At 44.4% G+C, this 24,667-nt stretch overlaps 1 protein-coding gene across 3 annotated transcripts in view; it reads right to left on the bottom strand.

The window, feature by feature from the left end:
- CTNND2 (catenin delta 2) overlaps window positions 1-24,667 on the bottom strand; it is a 981,613-nt gene that overhangs the window by 145,296 nt on the left and 811,650 nt on the right. For all 3 annotated transcript variants that reach the window (XM_021711379.1, XM_021711381.1, XM_021711380.1), the window contains 2 exons: window positions 10,355-10,472; window positions 2,287-2,472 (listed from right to left, as the gene is read on the bottom strand). In XM_021711379.1, the coding sequence (XP_021567054.1) occupies window positions 2,287-2,472; window positions 10,355-10,472 (304 nt within the window). The remainder of the gene's footprint in view (window positions 1-2,286; window positions 2,473-10,354; window positions 10,473-24,667) is intronic.

The raw sequence follows: 24,667 nt of genomic DNA, 5'->3' as shown, positions 1-24,667 counted from the left end.
CTCCCTCCTCCTTGACCTCCCAAAGCGCTGGGATCTTTGAACCTTTACTCTGCTTGTTCACCTTTCTAAGAGAAAGCAGAAAGAGGGCTGGGCCCAGGGGAACAAAGCACACAGCCAAAGGAAACAATGCAGCAATGCAGGGAGTCCATTACCCCTTGGTATACTGTATAATTAAATTTGAAATGGAAACTTCAGAATCCATAATGATCTGCCCCGCCCCCCCCAGGACAGGGTGCAAAGCTGAGGTATGATACAGCAACTAGCATAACACATGGCACTTAGTAGGTATCAGAAATACCTGCTGGCGGAACATTGCACTCCCTGACTAAGTTAAGAGCCATGGCTCCATCCTTCTTAAAAGGCTCCTCGGATTCTGGGAGATAAGGGAAGACAGAGCACTGACATATGACAGGAGAGAAGCAGGGCTGGGGATTTAGTTCTCAGAGGGGAAGTTCACTGTCAAAGAGGCAGTGAGCGTGAGCCTCCTAAGTGATAGGCGCGTGTACACTGGAACATGGGACTCAGACATCGCCGGAAGTCCCTGGGGCAGCCTTCGGGGGCTGCAAATAGGGGAAACCTGGATCCTTAAAAGATGCTAACTCTGATACATTCCAGGGAGATTCAGAAACTAGATGTAAGACTGCCTTCCCACAGGTCCTCACGCTAAGTAAAATGTTCAAATGAAGTAAAACTGTCTATAAAATAGTCTAGAAAATCGCATGTTGTGATCTAAACAAATACATTTGCATATTTATTTTGAATTCAAAACTTGGCAAGATAGTGTTGTGGGTTCTGTGCCTCTTTCAGCAGTCCACTCTCGGGGACCGTCAGATCTTGGGTCTGCACAACCTTCAAGGACTGGACATATGACCTCTGTGGCCAGGGAAGACTAGACATGTGACCTCAGTGTCGAGGGAAGGCTGGCTATGTGACCTCAGTGTCGGGAGAAGGCTGGATGTGTGACTTCACTGGACATGGGACCTCAGTGTTTGAGGAAGGTTAGACGTGTGACCTCCGTGTTTGTGGAAGGCTGGGGGAAGTGACCTCAGCGTTTGGGAAAGCCCGGACATGGGACCTCACTGGACATGTGGCCTCGCTGTCCAGGGAAGACTGGATGTGATACCACAGTTCCCAGGAGAGCCTGGATGTGACCTCAGTGTCCAAGGAAGGCTGGACATATGACCTCAGTGTCTGGGGAAGACTGGGCACGTGACCTTGGTGTTTGGGGAAGCCTGGAGGTGTGAACCCACTGAACATGTGACCTCAGTGTCCAAGAAAGGTTGGACGTGTGACCTCGGTGTCTGGTGAAGGTTGGATGTGTGACCTCACTAGACATGTGACCTCAGTGTCCAGGGAAGGTTAAACATAAGCCACAGTGTTGAGAGAAAGCTGGGTACGTATCTTCAGTGTCTGGGAAAGTTGGACAGTGCCTCACTGGATGTGGGACCTCAGTGTCCGGGGAAATGAGAAAATCCTCAGTTGTGGGGTTTAAGGCCAGCAGCCGAATGGGCAGTTTCTTCCTCCACTCCTTGTCCTCCTGGCAGGGCCGTGGGTGAGGGGCTTGGTGGCCCAGAGACCCCAGACAGGCATGGAGGCTGTTCAGATGCACCAGGGCCAAGCATTGCCGCCTGCGGCCTGTGTTTCCCAGCAGGGAACTCCTCCCAGCTCAGGAGGTGAGGGCAGTCTGTTTTGAAGAGGCCTGGGTCTTCAGCTGAGCAATGTTCTGAATTTGTTTGAAGTGACCACAAGGCCAAGCCTTAATGCTGTCCTGTCGGAAGGGCTGTGAATTCGCACCAAGTAATGCCCATTTCAAACAGGAAGTCCAAGGCTACACATCGAAGCGTTTCCCACCTGCTCCAGACCCATGATGGGTTCTGTGCCTCTCAGCCTCCTTCTCACTCCCCCTCTCCTCCTCCATGCATTTCTACCACCTGTGTGGCTCCGACAGGGACATTAATCAATGTGTGAATCAAAACACAGACGAACCAGTGCCTGCGTCTATGACTGCTCTAAGAGCTGGGCGGTCAGAGCCTGACTGGGACTTGGGTGGCTTTTTTTTTTTTTTTTTATAAATTTCCTAACTTGGTTCAGCTGCAAGACATGGGCAAAGTCATTTCATGTTCCACCATCTCAGCTGCGAAATTCCCACAGGAAACGTGTGCAGACGCAGTAGTGATTTTACCTCGCTGGAATCGCCGAGCCCCATCTCTCTCTACACAGGCGAAATATGAACACTGCAATTAGGGAAGGGGATAATTGCATGCAGCTGTGAGTAGCCCACATCACCTGATCTTGGGATTTCTTTTTCTTCTTCTTCTTGCCCCAGCACCCGGAGCTCTCGGCGTCCTTGCCATTAGCCTCGCCACAGAGTAGCCCGTCCAGCTCGTCCGTGCCCACGTGCTGTCCCTGAGACGTTTCTGCTGCCAGCCGGTACGAGAGGTTCCTTAAGATGCACACACAGTTTTCAACGGTCTGGACAACACAGAAAGAAAAAAAAAAGAGGAGAAACAGGAGGAATGAATAAAAATGACCCAGCACCCAGCATTCCCCTCTTCCACCCTGGAATGGCATCAGTCCACATACAAATTCCTCTCTGGATGTGGTGACTGGCTTCTGAAAGGTCCCCCAGCAGCCACGGTGGAAAGAATTTAGAGAAACTTGGAAAGGTCATAAGACCTTTTCTCCCCCGCAAAGGAACTACTTATCAATAATAGTTACTTCTGTAAACATCTGTCATTGTTGATTGAAGTTGACCCGTGAGAGAGGAAGAATTTATAACCCAAGAAGTCCCACATATCGTCCACTTCCAGACAGCCCCCAGCCTCAACTCTCCAGCTGGGGATTAGGGACTGGGGTCATGGATAGTACAGATATTGGATTTCGGTCAGCTCTGGTGGATGACACTAAATTTACAGTCCACTGAGGAATGTTCTGGATGTCAAAGGGGCAACAGGTACAAAAAGGGTTGTCCCAGGCAAGTGAGGGACTGTGGTCCCATGTGGGACACAGATGTTTCAGTCTACTGATTTGTTATTTTTTCTTGAAATGGCTGACACTCTTATTTTCATAGCAAAAATGTTTAACTGGTTAAGGACACATGTTATGGAACAAGACACCTGCAGAACTTTAGTCTCCAACTTAGCTGGGTGACTCTGGACAATGTCCTCAACATCTCTGGGACCCAATATCCTCCTCTGTAAAATGATCATAATGGGACACACACATTGTAGGCTGCTGTGTGCCTTAGGTGAACTAAGGGAGGTGTATATGGTAAGTAGAATAATGACCCTCCTAAAATGTGCACAACCCAATCTCTGACTATGTTAGGTCCTACGGCTCGAGAGAGGGGAAAATTAAGATTGCAGATAGAAAAAGGCTTTAAGTGGTGAGAAACTGCCAGGGTGTGGGGAAGGTGGGGGTCGGTGGGGGAGGATTGGTAGTAGTGGGAATCTGCCCGGGTGGGGGGCACACCTCATCAACAAGGGTACCCGCATAATGAACATTTGTATACCTAATCCTCAATTGCACCTCATATCTTTCATATAAAAATTTTTAAAAAGTAAATAAATAACAATTAAAAAAAGGCTTTTAACCAGCTGACTGTCAAATAGGGGAGATTATCTGACTGTCCCATGGGCCCGTGTGCTCTCAAGGGTCCTGTCATTCAAAGAAGGCAGGAGGGTTAGTGATGTGAGAAAGATGTGACCACCCATTGCTGACTGAAGATGCAGGAAGAGGCCACAGGTCAAGGACTGCAGGCAGCTTCTAGATGCTTGGGTAGGAAAGAAAGCAGCTTCTGCTATGGAGCTTCCAGAAGGAACATGGGCCTTACAATACTTCGATGAGAGTCCTGATCTTTAGAACTGTAAGATGATACATCTGTGTTGTTTTAAGCCACCAGGTTTGTGGTCATCCGTTATGACAGCAAAAGGAACCCAACACAGCATGTAAGCTCTGGAAAGAATGCCTGGGCCACAGTACAGGTTACACAAGGGTTCCTATGATTAACAATGACGGGAGACAGTGCAGCTTGGAGGTCCAAGCATGTGACCTAGGGCTAGCTCATGTGAAGTAGGGCTAGCTGGCTTGGATTCCAGTCTAGGTCATTTATTGAGCTGTGCGGTCTTGGGCAAAGTGCTACATCTCTCTGTGTTTCTATTTCCTCATTGTAAACTGCAGGTGATGATAATAGCACCAGCAGCACGGTTAAACGAACTAGTAGATGCAGCCCTTGGAATAGTGCTGTCCACAAAAGTATTTGCTAAAATACCAGTTCTAATGACTTCTGGTTGTTAAGAAGACCATCAGCCTGTAATCCCAGCACTTCAGAAGGCTGAGGCAAGAGGACTTCCTGATCCCAGGGGTTCAGGACCAGCCTGGGCAACTTGGTGAGACCTCATCTCTACAATAAATCAAAAATTAAGCTGGGTGTGGTAGTATGTCCCTATAGTTCCAACCACTTGGAAGGCTGAGTACGAAGGATAGCCTGAGCCCTGCGGTGGTTGTGAGCGTGCACTCCAGCCTGGGTGACAGAGTGAGACTCCGCCTCAAAAAAAAAAAAGAAGGCCGTCAGTAAACTGTAGCCCATGGGCCCAATTCAGCCCACAGCCTGAAGTACATAAGGTTTTATTAGAGGATGGCCATACCCGTTTGTTTACTTATTGTCTGGGGCTGCTTTTATGTTACAGTGGCAGAATGAAGCAGTTGTGACAGAGACTGTGTGCTGGAAATATTCACTCTCTTTGCAGAAAAGTTTGCTGGTTAAGACAAAGCTGACCTTTTGACCTTTTTTCTGGACTTAAGGAACCATGGAAAGAGGAGGAGAAAACTACCCAATTTCTTTTTTTAAAGGCAAAATAACGGTGCAGAAAAATTAAACTTAACTGTTTTATTTCTGAAGTCATACCAGTTTGGCTATTGTCTTTCAGGCATTTACTATATAACAGACATTCTTGAAGGAAGGTGGCATGATTCCATTGTACAGATGCAGGAAGGGAGAATCAGAGCTGTTGGTAACTCCTACCAGATGGCGCCACTTCTCAGCAGTTCTGAGTTAGGACTGGAATGGGCCAGGGCTGCAGGATCCCAGTTCTGCTTTTCCCCATCAACTGAAATTTGGTAACTAAAATCTGGTGCCCTTTACTTGATTACTGCGGACGTGTGAAAATCAAGTAGGAAAACCAGTTTCCAGGGTATATCTCTGGAGCCCCTGCCATTCTAGACCTTTCTTGTCAGCTTTTCAAGATTTCAGGGGCTGCTAATCCCACAGGCTTTGAGTCAAGTTGATTTTCTATTTCAAGCATCCTCCTAGCATCAAACAAGGCACTGGCAAGAAAGCAGGTAAACACAGGACAATGCATGAAAGAGAGAAAAGTCTCTCATTGAAAGCTAAATGTTATGGCAGAAGTCAGAACGATTTTTCAATCAGCTCAAACTGATTTTTCTTACATCAAAGACTTGGGAGAACAAACTTCCTTCTCATCCTGCTGTTCTGTCTTCCCTGGAGGCACCGCCATTCCTCTGTTTAACAAATGACTACTGGGGAATAAATCTGCAGTTGTGAGAAATGCTTTCTAATCTAGCTGCCGCTGGGGAGATGATGTCGGGGGAAGTGGGGTGGGGAGAGAGAACGAGGGGCTGGGGACGGGTGGGAGGAGGCAAGGGGATCACAGGAATTGGACTTCTCTCTCATTAAGCCTCTTGGAGTTTAGTAGTCTGGCTTGGTTAGGGGGAGTTACTAATTCAAGAGCTTTGCTGTAAAGGAAACGGGGAAAAGAAAAGAAAAAAGACTTGGATATGGATGCAGCGGAAGGAGTATGGTCCACATACATGGCAGTCCACAGCGTGTTTGGCAGTTCTGGTTGATCACCAGGGTCACTCTGACTCCTTATATTCTATTAGGAAGGGCTAATTTGGAAGTTGTCTGTAGAGTCCTCTACCATATGTTAGCCATTCAACAAGCTGGTCCCATTACAGCAGAGCCAGAAGCTTGCCTGGAATCCAGGCTCTATTGCACATTGACTTCTCTGGTCTTAAGGAGAATGTGTATTCCTTCCCTCCACCCCTTATTTGTCAGTGTGAAAGCCCAGAAGTGGCCAAGCAGAGGGCTGAGTGGGAAATTATAGTATAATAATAATAGTGATGACAATAATAATAATAAGTTGAAACTCAATAGCACAATCCGGCCCTCAAAGCACTGCTGAGGAATTTATCACAACCAATCCTTTCAATAGTCCTGGCATTTAGCTATGATTACCCTCCTTGTTACAAAGTTGTGGCCATTTGGGTATGGTCCTCCAGCCAGTGGGAGGTGGAGATGGCACCATATATCGGCCCTGTCTTGAGGCCAGCCAGCTCTGGGATCTTAATCCATTAGGGATATCTGGATCTTCTGACTCCAGCCCTGAATACTCCCAAGCATTTCAACTTCCTCTTTTGAGAAAAATGTAGATATTAAAAGAGATGATCTCTAAGATCTTATAAGAATTTTAGAAGTCTAGTCACCCGAAACATCAGGAAAAAGATGTTTGTGTCACAGAGCAAACTGGTCCTTGAGTCGGACTCCCGAAGACTGTCTTAACCTTCAGTGCTGGTGGTGGCAATTGGCCAAAGCAAGAGACTGTTTGCTCTTATTTTCTTTTTCTTTTTTTTTTTTTTGAGTTGGAGTCTCACTCTGTTGCCCAGGCTGGAGTGCAGTGGCATGCTCTTGGCCACCGCAGCCTCGACCTGCTAGGCTCAGGTGATCCTTCTGCCTCAGCCTTCCAAGTAGCCAGAACTATAGGCTACCACGCCCAGCTAATTTTTTGATTTATTGTAGAGATGAGGTCTTGCCATGTTGCCCAGGCTGGTCTCAAACCTGTGGGCTCAGGCAATCCTCTTGCCTCGGCCTCCCAAAGTGCTGGGATTATAGGCTTGAGCCACCACGCCTGGCCTATTTTATTTTCAGCAGTAGGGTCCAGCTAGTATTACTGCTCTTTTGGTATTCATTAGAGTGAGAGATTTAGTCTTCCAATGCCTCACTCTGTCACCACTCTGGATATGAGGATGCTTGGCACAGTTGCTTCAGTGACTTACCTTCCATAGCTCTTTCACAAATCACGTGTCTATTATGCCAACAATTATCTATAAATACTCAAGATGTCTTCACTAGTCACCTTTTTAGGGATTTAATTTTCCTGTCAATGACACAAAAAAGGTCCTAAATGGTGGCTCTAGGGTTTTATAAAAAGGGGAACACTTAGTCTTTATGACATTATATTCATCTTTGAAATTAATGACACATAGTAAATGAATAAATGCACACCTAACTGAGTGGCAGTAATAAGATGACAAGCAATGTCCAAAATTGCTTAAATGGTAACCTGGTACTCTAGAATGGGATGGTGGCACGTGCCTGTAGTCCCAGCTACTTGGGGGCTGAGGTGGAAGAATCACCTGAGCCCAGCAGGTCCAGGCTGCAGTAGCCATGAGTGCACCACTGCACTCCAACCTGGGCAAGAGTGAGACTCTGACTCAAAAAAAAAAAAATTTTTTTTAAATGGTACCTTGGTACTCAAAGGGCTGGAGTCCCAGAAGGTATCAGTTAGGTATCCCAAGTTAGGCTCGGACATCAGTCATTCCCCACATTTCTTGGTAATGCCAGTGTGGAGTCAAGGTTAAGAAGTGCCAGCCGGCTCGGTGGCTCAGCCTGTAATCCTGTGCTTTGGGAGGCTGAGGTGAGTGGATTGCCTGAGCCCGTGGGTTCGAGACCTGCCTGGGCAACTTGGCTGAGACCTCGTCTCTACAATAAATCAAAAAAATTAGCCGGGAGTGGTAGCGTGCGCCTGTAGTTCCAGCTCCTTGGAAGGCTGAGGCGGAAGAATCGCCGGAGCCCAGCAGGTCGAGGCTGCGGTGGCCGGGAGCGGCCACTGCACTCCAGTCTGGGCGACAGAGTGAGACTCCAACTCAAAAAAAAAAAAAGAAGTGCTATGCCAAATTATCCACAAAGCCAATTAATAACTACATGAATGGAATTACTCTTATCTGTTCTTTACCTGACTTTACAACTAAATTACATTATACCATATTCCCGACTAGACAGTCCATTTCAAAGCTCCATCTACTAAGGCATGTTTTTTCTTTTTTTGAGTTGGAGTGCAGTGGCCGCTCCTGGCCACCGCAGCCTCAACCTGCTGGGCTCCGGCGATCCTTCCGCCTCAGCCTTCCAAGTAGCTGGAACTACAGGCGTGCGCTACCACGCCCGGCTCATTTTTTAAAAATTTTTTATTTTATTTTATTTTTATTTTTTTTATTTATTTATTTTTTTTTCATTAATCAGTAGTTTTTATTATGGTTTTGTGGGGTACAGTTAAGGGTAGGTGTACAATGACGTTTCATTCAGGCACCCTGTAGATAAGAAGTGTTTTCCCATCCCCCGACAGATATTTGCTACTGTTAATCCCATCCCCCTCCCCCCCATAGTTTCCCAGTACCATCCGTCATTTTCTCATAGTTAAAAATTTTATTGTAGAGATGAGGTCTCGCCAAGTTGCCCAGGCGAGTCTCGAACCTGCGGGCTCAGGCAATTCACTCACCTCGGCCTCCCAAAGCGCGGGATTACAGGCTGAGCCACGTAGCCCGGCCTAAGGGAGGTTTTTTTAAGATGACTATCGAATCACCTGATAAACTTGTTTTTTTTTTCTTTTTTAGAGACTGGAATATGCTCTGTTGACCAGGCTAGAATGCTGTGGTGTGATCATAGCTCACTGTAACCTCGAACTCCTGGGCTCAAGTGATTCTCCTGCCTCAGCCTCCTGAGTGGCTAAGACTACATAGGCATGCCAACATGCCAGGCTAATTTTATATTTTTTTGGTAGAGATGGGGTTTGACTATGTTGCCTAGGTCTCGAACTCCTGGCATCAAGTGATCCTCCAGCCTAGTCCTCTCAGAGTGCTGAGATTATAGGTCTGAACCACTGCATCTGGCCCTGATGAACTTTTAAAGGTACAAAAACTTAAGACCAGAGTTAGACATTCAGATTCAGAGATCCGAAATGGGGTTTGGGTAGATGTATTTACATGAATGCCCTGAAGGCAATTCTGATGAAGAATTGGGTTAAAAACCATAAGATTCAACCCGATTCACAACCAGGACCAATTTTACTCTCCACAGGACATGTGGCAGTGTCTGGAGACATTTTTGTTTGGTGTGATGATAGAGGCTGCTACTGGTATCTAGGGGAAGAGGCCAGGACGGGCCCCCCACAACAGAGAATAACTCAGCCCAAAATGCCAATAAGGATGGCTCTTGAGAAACCCTGATTAAGTTATCATATTTATCACATTCATTACTTTAAAAGTATGGGTAAAGTTTGTGTTTATATCATATTTATCACATTCATTACTTTAAAAGTATTGGTAAAGTCTGTGTTTATGACAGGATATATAAAATTACAAATTCATTTTTAGAGTGAATCAGAAACTAGTTTAATTAAGAACAAATAGAACAGCTCAATCACCAGAAATGCCCACCCAATCCTGTTTTGGTTTGTGAACTAAAACACTGAACAGACATTGATGATTTATTATGTTGGGCAGCCTCATTGATTTAGCACTGCGGCATTTATTTAGATCTTGCAGGCATTTTTAATTGGCATCAAAGTCATTAACAGTTGTTAAAATGCTAACCTATAAGAATATAGGATAATTCAAATTCCAGGTAGTTTTTTTTGTTTTTTGGGTTTTTTTTGAGTCAGAGTCTCACTCTGTTGCCCAGACTGGAGTACAGTGGCTGCTCCCGGCCACTGCAGCCTCAACCTGCTGGGCTCCAGCGATCCTTCCAACTCAGCCTTCCAAGTAGCTGGAACTACAGGCGCACGCTACCACGCCCGGCTAGTTTTTGATTTATTGTAGAGATGAGGTCTCGCCAAGTTGCCCAGAGGTGTCTCCAATCTGCGGGCTCAGGCAATCCACTCACCTCAGTCTCTCAAGGCGCAGGATTACAGGCTGAGCCACCAAGCCCGGCTAAAACCCAGGTAGTTTTAACATTCTTTTTTTCTTTGAAAAGTGGATTTTATTAAACAAGAACTAGAAGTGCATGAGCAATGTGGTATTCAAAAGTTTACGTACTCATCTGGAACAGCTGTGGTTTGAGTAACTTAATCTACATTTTTACTCATTGCTACACAAAAGTTAGGTAAGTAGTTCTAAGCTAGAATTAGAAGCCCTGTCTAGAAAGTGTTGGAGTCGTACAAGGAAATCAAGATAGACTTCAGAAGGAAAGTGTGAAATACTGCACTAGCTATTGTGAGTCCTTGTTTAGTCCCAAGGGAGTCTTTATTCTTGAACATGCTTAATCTATGCAAGCACAACAAACCTTGCTATCGATCTCACTGCTCCCCAGCGCAGACTGAATCACATACAGCAAGGCATCTGTGAGCCCGTCACACTCTCTCATCCTTCTGCGGGCCTCCTCTCCGGCCGAACTAACATTCCTGCAAAGCAAAACCACACGTCAGCAATCTTCACAGCTGGCACCAAAAGAACGTCCTTCCATGCCCATCTTGGAGTTTTAAAGAAAGCATTTTTGTTGTTTTTTCAGAATGTTTATCAAGAATACAGCTTTAACGAGTAGGGATGGCTTCAGAAACACATCCGAGAGTTGGGTAAGTCGCAGATACCTGTATTGCTGAAACAGACAATGCAGAATTCCTAACACTTGATCCTTTGGCTGCTGAGAAGAATGGAAGACTTTCACAAAGTCCTCAAGGTTTATTTCATGTACAATCAGATGATTTTTGAGTCAAAGGATTCTTCTTTGAGAAGTTTGAAACATTTTCAAAGACAGAGCTCACAACCTACTGAAACATTTTAGCCATCTAAATTTGTCTGCCACAAAAATATATCTACCTTGGCCTAGCCAGAAGTAGATTTCTAGGAATTTATTCTAAGGACATAGGAGATTCTGTGACATTCATTGGAATGTGCATGGCACCCCTTATGGGAAAGACTTGCTCCAAGCTCTTTCCTCAACTGGCATTGGCTGAGCTAATGGTAACAGAAGGGACATATTGTAATGAAATGTAAGGATATAAAGCAGAGCGATCTTCTACCTCAGCAAGTGACACGAGATAATCCTAGTCAAAGGTGAATCTTTGGGGTGCTTTTAGTTATGCCACTATCTGAGAGTATGTTGTTCCTCTCCTACCTGTGGTTAGGATTTGGTTTCAGTAGAGAATTTCTGCAGTGACTGACCATGGACAACACATCCTGAAGAAGGGAGGCGGGAGGAGGGGAGTTTATGAAGTTCAAAGCACTTACAGTTCTTGAGGGATAGTGATAGAAAAAGGGCAATGATTCTCAAATGTTGGGAGCATCAGAATCCCCTGGAGGGCTTGTTAAGTACGCTGCGCTCTGCATTGGAATCTCCTACTCAGAAAGTCTGGGGTGCGTCCTTGATGATGCTGAAGTTGAGAACTGAGGCTCTGCTCTCTGGTAAGGGTGTGAATGGGGAAGGGCTGTGCTCTTTGCTGACTTCTGGGACAGACATGGGCAGATCCCAAGAATCTGCGAGCTTGGACAAAGTCTGAAGATAAATAGAATGAATTTACAGCTCACTATAATTGACACAGGTATTCTCATTTCACTTTCATAGCATCTTTTGCTGTTGCACTTAATTCTATTTTGCAGATGACAAAAAGGAGCAACATACTCTCCAAGGCTATTTAGCTAAGAAGAGGAGCTTGAACTAAACCCAAATTTGTGTGGAATGGAAAATAAGGGCTTCAGAACTAACACAGCATGTGAATAAACTTTTTAAAAAAGAATTAAAATAAAATAGGCCTGATGCTAAAATGCTACTGAACATAAATGTTTTCTTTGATATCTAAAAAGTTCTACAGGACATGTTAAAATAGGATCTCTCAGCATTTTAATGTAACACGGAAAGGTTATTTATAATTCAAATTAGTATTTTTGGCATTTACTGATCTTCAAATACAAACAACATTTCTCTGTTTTTTATATCATCTAACTAGGCAATATTGACAGCATTTTATGAAAAATTTTATAAATTCCATCTTGTGATGGCCAGCCTTCATTTCTGAAACAATATATGGTGGAGAACTCATCAGGAACTAACGTTCTGCTAGGGAAAAAAGTAGTGAGAGGCATATTGTTATTATTTTAAACTAGAAGGATGGCCCCTTTAAAAGAGCTTTTGAGGGCAGGTGTGGTAGCTTAAACCTGTAATCCTAGTACTTTGGGAGACCAAGGCAAGAGGATTTCCTGAACCCAGGGTCCAAGACCAGCCTGGGCAATTTGGTGAAACCTCATTGCTACAGTAAATCAAAAAATTAGCTGGGTGTAGTGGGGCACACCTGTAGTTCCAGCTACCTGGATGGCTGAGGTGGAAAGGATCTCCTGAGCCCAGCAGGTCGAGGCTGCGGTGGCCGTGAGTGTGCCACTGCACTTCAGCCTGGGAGACAGACTGAGACTTCAACTCAAAAAATTTAAAAAAAGAGCATTTGAGACCACTCCTCCTTGAAATTATTTTCATCAGGTTGAGCTTTGAAGTTATGAAAATAAGAGGTTCATCAAAAATTCCAATCGTACTACTTTGGCCAAGAAAAACATTGAGTGGCAATGTGTGATTGTGTGTGATGCTGTAGTCTGGCAAGGTAACATTGCCAAATTGAGAGATTTGAAATTCAGTCTCAAAAGCACCTTAGGGATAGCTTGTATACACCCTGATCTGAGATATCCTCTACACTCTTCCTGGACCCATATGTTCAATCTTTCCTTTGAGTATCCTTGTGATGGGAGCGGGCTGCCTTTTGATTGACAAATAAGCTTCAGAATTATGCTAATTCCATTGGTAATCAATAAATGTGCAGGACCACTCAATAGGAAATAACAGGAATGAACAACTTAATCAACATTAAAAGTTGCCGATATTAATCTAGCGTTTTTCTGTATTCTAATTTCTATTCCATTCTAGTCTCGTCTCCTGTATAATTCAAAAAGTTATTAATTGACTGACATATTAAAGTGTGTAAAGTAATGAGAAACTAGAAAGATAAATACTTAAGGTCTCAGCAGAGGAGAGCTATACACACACACACACACACACACACACACACACACACACACACACACACACACATCTATGAGAGGAAATGAAGGGAGTTCAAAGAGTGTCTTCAGGTATAATAGACTCAGTACATATTTTTATATATACTCTCTCTTTTCAATGGGTAATGGTTTCTTACAAGCCTTTGGGCTTAGGTTTCCACTTTTAATAGACTATTCCTAAGTGCATGAAGCATATCTTAAGATAATCTTTGGTTTTCACTTAAATGGCAAAGAGAGTTTCTTGTTCCACCCGCTTCCCTGTAAACACAAGATATACTCTTTCAATTGTGATTTTAAACTTTTTATTGTTGCTGTTGTTGCTTAAGACTTTTGATCAACACATTAAGGCAAAGTCATGTCAGCTTATAATAATAAAAATATTATAATCTGGTTAACAGGACATTATGAAATTATAAGCATCACAACTTTAACACAGCTCAAATTTTCTTTTATACATATATACTATGAAATGTAACAGCATGTTTCAACTGTTTAAAAATTAAAAACCCATGGCCGGGCACAGTGGCTCAGCCTCTAATCCCAGCACTTTGGGAGGCCAAGGTGAGAGGACTGCCTGAGCCCGGGGGTTTGAGACCAGCCTGGACAACTTGATGAGAGCTCATCTCTACAATAAACCACAAAAACTAGCTGGGCATGGTGGTGCCTGTAGTTTGAGCTACTCAGAAGTCTGTGGTGGAAGGACTGCCTAAGCACAGCAGGTCAAGGCTGCGGTGGCTGTGAGTGTGCCACTGCATTCCAGCTTGGGTGACAGAGTGAGACTCCAACTCAAAATTAATTAATTAATTAATTAATTAATTAAAACTCACATAAAAAACCCCAATAATCTTCTGTGTTGAACACTGAATGGTTGTAATCATGGTCCTAAGTAGGTATTTGGCAACGAGCCAGTGTCCAATCTAGAAAGTTCCTCCCTCCTGTTGTACTTAAACCATTTTCTGTTTGTCACGAGGGAGGCGACTTCCATGTCTGATTAGAAATAGGAGCAGCAAAATTTTATGCATAAGCAGAGCTTTAAAACAAATATCTGTAGATTAGTAATATTATTTTTTGAATTGGGGTCTTACTGCATCATCCAGGCTGGAGTGTAGTGGTATGATCACAGTTCACTGCAGCTTCAACCTCCGGGACTCAGGCGATCCTTCCGCCTCAGTCTCCCAAGTAGCTGGGAATACAGACATGTGGCCCCATGCCCGCTCATTTAAAAAATTTTTCATAGAGACGAGGTCTCACTATGTTGCTTATGTAGGTCTCAAACTCATGGGCTCAAGGGATCCTCTCGCCTCGACCTCCTAAAGTGCTAGCATTACAAGCGTGAGCCACTGCACCTGGCCCTAGATTATTTGTTATAAAAGCACAAAGATGTGTATAATATCTAATCCTTAGAAATAATCTTTATAATCCTGATTGAACAGTCAGTTGATAAGCCGTTTGGAGGTTCTGCTTAAAGTGGCTTCTATAAGCTTTTCAGCTAATAGCTGAAAAATGAAATAATTCATTTTTATATATTCCAATTAAAAGACTAATCTCTTTTACTCCAGTGCAACCTAACTGCTCCCCTAGCTTCAGTGCTATTCGACTTGTCACTTTTTTGGACCTCCCATCACTCAGTGCACTTCATTTAGAATGCATCCAACACATAGTGCTCTCCTAGGACCCAATGTGAAACTTACATCATATGCTCAACTAAATGACTGTGGTATTTTAACTGAAAGATGTGTCTCTGTTTCAGGTGGCTTGGATACCAGAGATCAAGACACAAAGGAAACCCAGGAATGAGATTTGGGGGAATCAATCTCTTTGTAATTAGCCTCCCCTGTCATACTTCCTTAGCTCTTCGAATCTCCTTTATTGATCACCATTGATTTTGTATTAGATTATTTAGTCTGTGACCTTATTACTGCACTGGGGCCTTCTGGAGGGTCAAAAGCATGGCATTCTTACATGTATACCTACCACTTAGATGAGTCCCTAATGTGTAGTTGGCTATTATGTGTGCATTCAGCTCTTCCATTGGGTTGGAATTCTGGGAACCAGGGGGATGTCTGCTTCATGACTAATTTATCTCCATGCTCTGTGCTTGTAGAATAAGTATCGGTTACCATCTAAATACAGGTTTCTTATACTGTAGTTTGTATTCTGCCACTAAGACCCTCATCCTCGGTTATTCAGAGCAGTCTTAATTTGCAAAGAAAGAAAAAGCAATCGTGAAAGCATACAACGTTGTGAGTAAAATTATTCGGCTCAAGATATGAGCTTCCTTATAATTTTTCATCACAGTGAGCACTAGAGAGAACTCCACAATGTTGTGGACCGGAGTCAATCAAATAATCTCTAATTTCACACCCATTTACACCCCCAGGCTTGGAAAAGGAGCTTTCATGCACTGGTCCAATGGCCTTGATGCCAACCCAGCAAGACAGATGGAGGAGAAGAAGAATCTACCAGAGATGACAGCACAGACCAGGGAGCCAGACCTGAGCCTGGGGACACCTAGGACCCCAGGGCAGAGCTGACAGCCTCATGCCTCTTGACCAAGGATAAGGAGAGGCTGCCTGGGGTTCCCAGTCCATACTGACTCCTTCTGGAATGCCTATTCTTCTGACTCTAAGTCACTGACTCTGACTGACAGCTGGAGCAGCCAGGGCTCAATCCGGGCTCCGCCTTGTCTAGCTACTAAGCCGGGCCTTGGCCTCTCCACACACTCCATAGCTCCAGGTTCAAGTTTATTTTAGAGCACCCATAACACTAGACGCTCCAGGCTGGTCTCACATGATGTCAGGGGGCAGGAGGGGAGCACCATGTTATTTGGTTGTTTGTCTCTTGCCCTCCACTGCACAACACATCGTGGGAATTCACTGAATAATGACTGAATGCAAGGGTGCATGTCTCCTTCTAGGCCAGTGGTTCTTAACCAGAGTGATTTTGCCCCCAGGGAATATTTTTGGTTGCCACAGCTGGGTGATTGTTGGGGGCATTACTGGCATTTAGTGGGAAGAGGTGGCCAGGGCTGCTGCTAATCATCCCACAATACCCAGCACAGGTCCCCACAGCCAAGACTGTCAACAATAGTATTGAGGCCAAGACCTGTTCCACATGCCCGGGCTCTGTGAAGATCCGATTTGCACATGCGTTTCCCCAACAGCTAACCCCCACTTAGCCCAGTGGTTCTCAAACCTCTGTTGCATCAGAATCATCTTGACAAACACACGTAGGCCCAGGCCCTTCTTCTATGAGTCTGGGCCTCGGTGCGTTCTATTGCTCTCCAGGTGATGCGAATGCAAGCCAGAACACAAGAACCCTGGTCAAAACCCACAGTGGGACACTCAACAGTAGGAAACTGAGATGTTTATTGAAAGACCATGGAACCACGTGGCTGTCTACTGTGTGCTACATGATATGTCGATTCCGAACAATACTCAGTAGGCTCTTTCTAACGGGATGGGGCACCATGGTCCCACACTCAACAGTGACGGCTCTTAGAGCAGCGGCCATAAGCTTCTGATAGTCAACCTGTGAATGACTGGAAACAACACTAACTTTGCAAAGGAGATCTGCGTAGAATATAAAAAGGAGGCCAGGTGTGGTGTGGCTCACACCTGGAATCCCAGCACTTTGGGAGACCAAGGCAAGAGGATTGCCTGAGCCTAGAGATTGGAGACCAGCCTGGGCAACTTGGTGAGATCAAAAAATTAGTCAGACGTGGTGGTATGTGCCTGTAGTTCCAGCTATTTGGAAGCCTGAGGCGAAAGGATCGCTTGAGCCCAGCAAGTTGAGATGGCTCTAACTGTGTCACTGCACTTCAGCCTGGGTAACAGAGTGAGATTCCAACTCAAAAAAAAAAAAAAAAGAAAAAGAAAAAGGATCATCTTAAGTTCTTGACCATATAATTACCTACCCAGACCTACTCAGGAACTGATTTTATTTTGTTTAACTCATGATAATCTTTTAATTCAACAACACAGTCACCCCCAGTAACAAGATCTCCAGAACTCCCAGCCTCTCTGCTTCTTTTTTCCTCTTGATTAGGCTAAGCAGAAACTAAGTAGGGCTACCAGTCACCTGTCAAAGAGATATATTATTAGCAGCCAAATAGATGATCAAGTATTAGTAACACTTGGAAGAAATGTAAAATATTGGGTCTTTGGAGTTTGATGCCCATGGCTAGCTCCCTATTATGGAGAATATCCTTACATCTTCAATGGCTTGAATTTATCCTTAGTGACCTGATCTGAGTAAGTACAAGAATGGGGAATTATCCCAACTATGCTTTTCTTGGTGTCATAAAGCTCACTTTTGCTTCTGTTAAAAACACTATATGTCAGAGAGATTTTTCTATCCATGAATATCTAAGTCAGTGGGTAAAAACCTTCTGTCAAGAGTCAGGGAGTAAATATTTTATGTTTTGGGGGCCACATGGGGCTTCTGTTACTTTTTTTTCTTCTCTTCTTTCTCCTTCTTTCAACAATCTTTTAAAAATGCAAAACCCAGTCGGGCTTGGTGGCTCAGCCTGTAATCCCACGCCTCGGGATGCTGAGATGAGTGGATTGCCTGAGCCCGCGGGTTTGAGACCTACCTGGGCAACTTGGTGAGACCTCATCTCTACAATAAATCAAAAAATTAGCCGGGTGTGGTAGCGTGCGCCTGTAGTTCCAGCTACTTGGAAGGCTGAGGCAGAAGGATCGCCGGAGCCCAGCAGGTTGAGGCTGTGGTAGCCAGGAGAGCCCACTGCACTCCAGTCTGAGCGGCAGAGTGAGACTCCAACTCAAAAAAATAAAATAAATAAAATAAATAAAATTTAAAAAAATGCAAAACCTTCATGACCAGCCTGGGCAACTTGGCGAAACCTCACCTCTACAATAAATCAAAAAAATTAGCTGGGTATGGTGGTACGCTCTCGTGGTTCCAACTCCTTGGAAGGTTGAAGCAGAAGTATCACCTGAGTCCAGCAGGTGGAGGCTGCAGTGGCTGTGAGCGTGCCACTGCACACCAGTCTGGGCAATAAAATCAAAATTTAAAACCCATACTTACTTGAATATGTACAGAAGCAGGTCACTGACATGATCAACCTAGATTCTTATCTGAAGCTCAGTTATAGAATCCAGAAGGGGGTCTCTGAACCCCTGATACTTTGTTCAAAGTTTCGTATATTTTTATATGTACGTTGTGCATGTTTTATTCTGTGATAGAAGTCTAGAACTTTCATTATTTTTCTCTGAGGTCAGGTCTCAGGAAAGTCTAAGAACTTTTTTTTGAGTCGGAATCTCACTCCGTCACCCAGGATTGACCTGCTGGGTTCAGACGATCCTTCCATCTCAGCCTTCCAAGTAGCCAGAACTACAGGTGTGTGCTACCATGCTAGGCTAATTTTTTGATTTATTGTAGAGATGAGGTTTCACCAAGTTGTCCAGGCTGTTCTCGAATCGGTGGGTTCGGGCAATCCCCTCACCTTGGCCTCCCAAATTACTGGGATTACAGGTTTGAGCCACCGTGCTTGCCCCAAGTTTAAAAACTTCTACCCAAAAGACATGACTTGAGCAGTCCTCGGCTTGAGCAGCACATTTCTCCCCTAAAGGTAGAGTTTAGGTTTCAGGAATCAGATCTATTTGTGACTGTGGGTAAACAGGGTCTCTGCCTTGTGTTCTCCCACAAAGGCCTTGGGAGACTGTCTGCGGGTTTCAAGATCACTGCCCAAAAGCCCATGCTTTTACCTGGGAAGGAAGGCATCTTCTGCCCAGCCAACTGGGTCAGGTAAGTCCCCCTAGCCATCAATGCAGTGACTGTCATTCAGCCAGATCCCCTCATGCCAGGTACAGAAGCTTCAGGGACCAGGGGCAGCATGTCCCTGCCATGTCTGTCCATCCCCTTTGTTTTTTACTTTGAAGAACTGCCACAAAAACCAGGGGGGCTCATCTTTTTTATTGGTAGTTTCTCTACCGAAAGGGAGCTATTGGTTTCCTTCTTATCATTCAAGGATGGCAACAGGGGTGGATTCTCTTGTGTACCTGGTGTGGTGCTCACAGCTGGGGCTACCTAGATGTGAAGGTACATTTCTTGCCTTGGTCTCCTCATCTGCAAGGTGCTGCTAGGAATGGTGGGGACATCCCTGTATGTGGATGTGCAGTGACAAGGCAGGTACTCAGGCCCGGGCCAGTTTCTTCTTAATGTTAACTGGCAGCTACTCTGTTGGAGGCCTCCCATTGGGGAAGAGAGAAAAACACCGGGCGGGCCATGACCACCCCACACGGACTGTGACCTGAGCATGTGGCAGAAAGGAAAGAATGGAAGTGTCACAGTGGCACTGGCAACTTTAGCAGCCGATCGTTAAAAAACGAAAACTAATGTACAAATATTAAGACAACAGGGGAAATGTTTATGTGAAAGTGAACATCCTTACTCTTTGCCTCTCTCAAGGAAATCACTGTGACCATGTGGTGTTTGCTTGTCAAGATTATTTTCTATCATATATATAAATTGTGTAAATATGTTCTTTATTTTGAACATATCTGGTGGTTCCTCAGGCAAGTGGCTTTATACTGCTCAAAAGTTTACCTCTGCCTCTTTTTATGACAGTACCCACAGATCTCTCTTAATCACTGAATGGCTTTTGGTGTTTCCTGTATAAACAGATCACAATGAACAATTTTTGAAATTATTAATCCAGGTTTTTTCTAATTTTCTTTATGGTAGTAAATAATGGACAGCTAAATTCTGAAGGAGTTATGGGCTTTGCCAGAGGAATATCCTTTTAGGAAGAAAGAACAGCAGCGATAACTCAGTTCAAATCAACAAACTGATCAACCTTGATTGGGTGACGGCTGTGTTCTACACCCAATGCTAAGTCTCGGCATAAAAAGATGATAATTCCTGGCTTTTGACCTTTAGAAGGTAAACAGACATATATTTGATGTGACTAAATATCTTATCAGCACTTAACTAGCACTATAAAGAATTTAGGAGACAGGATGTGACCCCCGGAGTACAACAGAAAACAAATATAGGCAGGTTGAAATGAATAGAAATTTTCCCATTCATCTGTCTTAATAAAATATTTCCTTAAAGCAAAATTCTCTAAATTTAGACATTATTTTCTCTAACGTGTGTCAGCAAGTTGTGACTTCAGAAGGAAGGATACTGAGTGTAATAAATGTATTTCCAGCAAGAAAGAATGCCATGCGAATTCAATGGAAAGCACTAAAAAACAAAAACTATATCTTCACATTTGAAGATCAGGACTTAAACTATATATGTGGGCAGTGCCTGGAGAACAGGCTGTGCAAATTCCCTCCAAGCATACCTGTGCAGAAGGGCATCTACACGCTACCACAGACATTCACAGAGGACAGGGTATGGCAGGGAGAGGTGGCATTCCATGTCAAATGCCAACTCTGGCACATTCGTCCCTATTTTTACTAAGCCTGGTATTCTAAGTCAGCACACTGTGTCTATTAAAACTGTGGGTGGCTTGTGGCTGACCAGGATAAATCTTGTTAATGTTCTTTTACCAAACAGCATTACCTGTGCTGGGTCCTCCCTGACATCAACCTACAGGCAGCCCAGGTGGGTTGCTGTGGAATTCTGGGTAATGCGTCAACAAGGAAAGGTTCTATGCCTGCCTTTTGTAGCTCACAGCAACGTGCAAGTGGAAATGTTTGGCATTTGGGCAATAAACAAGAGTGCACAGAAGTGAGGCTTCTTCCCCCAGCTTCCTGGGAAGTTCATGTCCTTTAAGATGCATTTCCAGATGGGCGCGGTGGCTCAAGTCTGTTATCCCAGCACTTTGGGAGGCCAGCGCGAGAGGACTGCCTGAGCCCGAGGGTTCGAGACCAGCCTGGGCAACATGGTGAGACCTTGTCTCTACAATAAGTCAAAAAAATAGCTGGGCATGGTAGCACACGCCTGTAGTTTTGGCTACTTGGAAGACTGAGGCGGAAGGGTTGCCTAAGCCCAGCAGGTCAAAGCTGAGATGGTCATGAGCGTGCCACTGCACTCCAGTCTGGGTGATGGAGTGAGACTCCAACTCAAAAAAAAAAAAAAAAAGAGGTATTTCCAATGTCTTTTTCTGATATTTCTCCCAGAGGGCAGAGCTAAGGTTGGCATAGGACAAGGTCCTGGCCTTGAAACCTAAAGGAGGTTTGCTTGGCTGGATTTCCAAACAGCTTTGGAGTGCATTTCATTGTCCATTTCTCCCCTTTTGAAGTGGAGTTCTATAATTGTCTTCTGTCTGTCCTGCCACTGCATGTTAGGAGCAGATCACTTGTTTCTTTATCTTCCCAAGTCCACAGAGTGTTGTTCCCTAGGTGGTGTCCCTTATGAGTTACTCATCTGCCCCAGGTTTAGAGGATTCAGATTTGGGGCTTTTGAGCTGAAGAGCTTTAAGACTTTGAGTCAATGCTGTAACGGGATGAAACCTTTGGAGACCTTGGGATAGTATGAAAGTACATGGGATGGATGCAAATCTCTGGGGGCCAGAGGGCAGACTGTGGTAGGCCAAATAACAGCCCCTAAATATGTCTACACCAAATCTCTGGAATCTGTGAATAGGTTACTTTATGTGGGGGAAAAGGAAAGATTTTGCAGAGGAAATTAACATCATGGACCTTAAAATAGGGAGATTTTCCAGGAGTATCCCTGTGGGCCCAATCTAATCACATGAGCCTTAAAAACTGAGAACACTCTCTGCTTTCTCTGACTGCAGAGAGATGTAAAAGAAGGGAGACAGAGAGATTTCAAGTATGAGGATTCACCTTCCTGCTGCTGGTTCTGACCTATAGCGGGGACTGTATGCAATGATGAGCGCACAGCCACTGAGAGCCGAGGGCAGCTCTCGGTGGACAGCCATGAAATAAATGGAGATCTCAGTTCCATGGCTGCAAAGAGTTGGATTCGGCCGATAGCCTGGAAGCAGATTCTTCCCCAGAGCTGCTAGTAAGGAACACATCCTACCAACACCTTGATGCTAAACTAGTAAAACCAGTGTCCAAACTTCTGGCCCACAGAAACTGTGAGATAATACATGTGTGTTGTTTTAAGTCACAGAATTTGTGATCATTTGTTACAGCAGCAGCAGGAAAGGAATACAGAGCTTCCGGGTTGTTTAACTGAAGTGTAAATGAATTCTTCTCAACACTCTCCCTAAGGTTTCACATCCTACCTCCTGCCCAGAAAACTTCTTATCCAGGAGTGGGCTCATGCCAATTTCAAGATGTTTCTAGATAACCAAACAATTGTATTGCTTTGTTCAAGCCCCAAATGCCATATATACAAGAGAATCGATTTCTCCCAAGGAGCATGTGTGTATGTAGGGGGCAAGGTGATGGCTTACAGAACACCTGCCCTCAATGCTGCAGGGCTGGCTGCTGTTGGACAAAATTCAGAGGGTCAGGGTCAAGGTCAGAGTCAGGATCAGGGTTAGGGTTAAGATGGTGGCTGTCTATATAAAAAACATTGACGTGATGTTGGCTTGATGTGATTTCTGAGGCAAAAGTACATTGCTTTAGAGTATTTTGCCCTATCCCTAGATCTTACTAGCTTCAAGAGTGCCATCAAACGTGTGGGCATCAGCTTAGTGCAGGTTGTCTTCCCGCCTGGTAGATATCTCCCACTTCTGCCAGAAGAGGCCCCTGAAAACCTGAGTCTTCACAGCTGCCAGAGAACAGAAAGTGCCACAGCTGGCATCCTCTATCTGCCTGGGAAAGGACTGCACTGGATTAGAAGGGAGAGAATGAGGCAGCTTTCCAGTCCTGCTTGAATGAAGTCTGCAGTATGGCCTCATTATTTTAAGTGAATTCCCAGAACATTATCTGAAACGCCAACCATGCAACCACGTGGTACTAAGTACCACACAGTATGAACAGCATTAGGATTAGCCACGCCTTCGTAAACTTTTTATTGGGTACGAATAATGGAAGGTTGAATGTACTTGAAAAGCTCTTGACTTCTCTCTCTACATATATCTCCTGAAAGCTGGTCTCTCATCACCGCCAAGTCAAAACAATTTCTCAAGAAGTAAATTTCCCTAATTTTTTTTTAAAGATTAGCACAGTCTTGCTGTTTGGATTACTATGCACCTTACTGTCTTCTCTCAAGGAAGGCAATTTCTTTATAAATCAGGACAATGATGGCTTCATAATTGCTTTGTTGAGCTGCGGGGACAGAAATGCTTCAGTGGCTAAAGACCAGCTACCTACTGGGGCCGGCCGTGATCGCCGCTGCCATTCTGCACTCAAAGCGGTGGTCCTAGGTTCACACCTTCCACACCCCCAAGCCCACTCATAAATAGAAGCCATCAGGAAGAGACAGACGAGCTCTTCTTTCATTGACTATTAAACACTGCCCCCTTTTAAGACTGCCTGGATCCACACCTTCTGGAGTTAGCCATGCATCAGGGAACATTGTTGCAGGGAAACCCAGAGCGGAACCAGAAATACCTGAGTTAAAAGACACCCTCTTGCTGTCAAGTACTACCTAGGGTTTAAGCTACACGATTCCAATTAAAATTGATGGTCGCCACAGAGTTAACTGCTCTATGAAATGTCTGCTGAAAGTTTCCCATCGGGCAAAATTACAAAGAAATCAGAGGGAAAAAAAGGGCAGATGCTGTGTGGCTAAAACCATTAACTGTGAACCTAATTATGCGTGTGGTCCTCTGTGCTCCACAAACACTCACGTGCTGTTCATGTTGTTCTTTCCTAACCTGTAGTGCTCGGGAGTGAGCTGTGCTCACTGGGCCTTGATTTTTTTGTGACCAGACCACTTCATGAGCTTGGAACGGTGACTTGTGGTCAATCCCCTGGGTCAATGCCCATCTACCCTGTGTCCTGCCAATGCCCCAGTTTTACTCTAGCACATTTGTGGTGGGCTCAGAAACTCGGGGTGCATTACATATTGGAAACCCCTCCATTTTCTGCCTTCGTTCAGGCACCCTGACTTCCCATCAATGGGTCTTTCTATAAGTTCACTCTCTATCACCATCACTGCTGCAAGCATTTCCATGCTTGCTAAGCGATTAGCCAGCCATGGCTCAATTATAAATGCAACAACAGCAAAAAGAAAATGTCATAAGTCACGATGCAAATTAAGTTCAAAAATGAATTTCAAAGTGAATCAAAGCTTCTTTCTCTGTTAAATCAAATTAGTCCCGTCTACTAGATGTGGTTTCATATAACAAGTCATAAACCCGAGGTTTAAAATATACAATAACTTAATATGCTAGCAAATACTGCAGAACAGGGATGCAATGTTCACTTCACCAGCCAGGGGGCTTCCCAGAAAACAAGTATCATGTGGATAAATAGATAATGAGCAGAGCTGATCAGATCCAATTCCTTGAGTGTTGAGTTCTCCATCTTCTAAGAAGCAGGAGCACAGAATGGACTAATAAAGAGTTATAGTCAGATTGCAGGCTTGAAGACTTTCAAGATTTGCCATTATGTTCCAGATTATTAACACCCATTATTAAAACAACCTTTCCAACTTTCATTTCATCACCTAATTCCCCATCTGCAGTCTTGTAATTTTCAATTTATTTACTTGCAGG

The sequence above is a fragment of the Carlito syrichta genome, unplaced genomic scaffold (assembly GCF_000164805.1).
Source record: "Carlito syrichta isolate Samal-C Ts95f unplaced genomic scaffold, Tarsius_syrichta-2.0.1 Scaffold302126, whole genome shotgun sequence".
Taxonomy (NCBI): domain Eukaryota; kingdom Metazoa; phylum Chordata; class Mammalia; order Primates; family Tarsiidae; genus Carlito; species Carlito syrichta.
The sequence above is the reverse complement of the archived record's forward strand: the minus strand, read 5'-3'. Positions and strand labels throughout refer to the sequence as shown.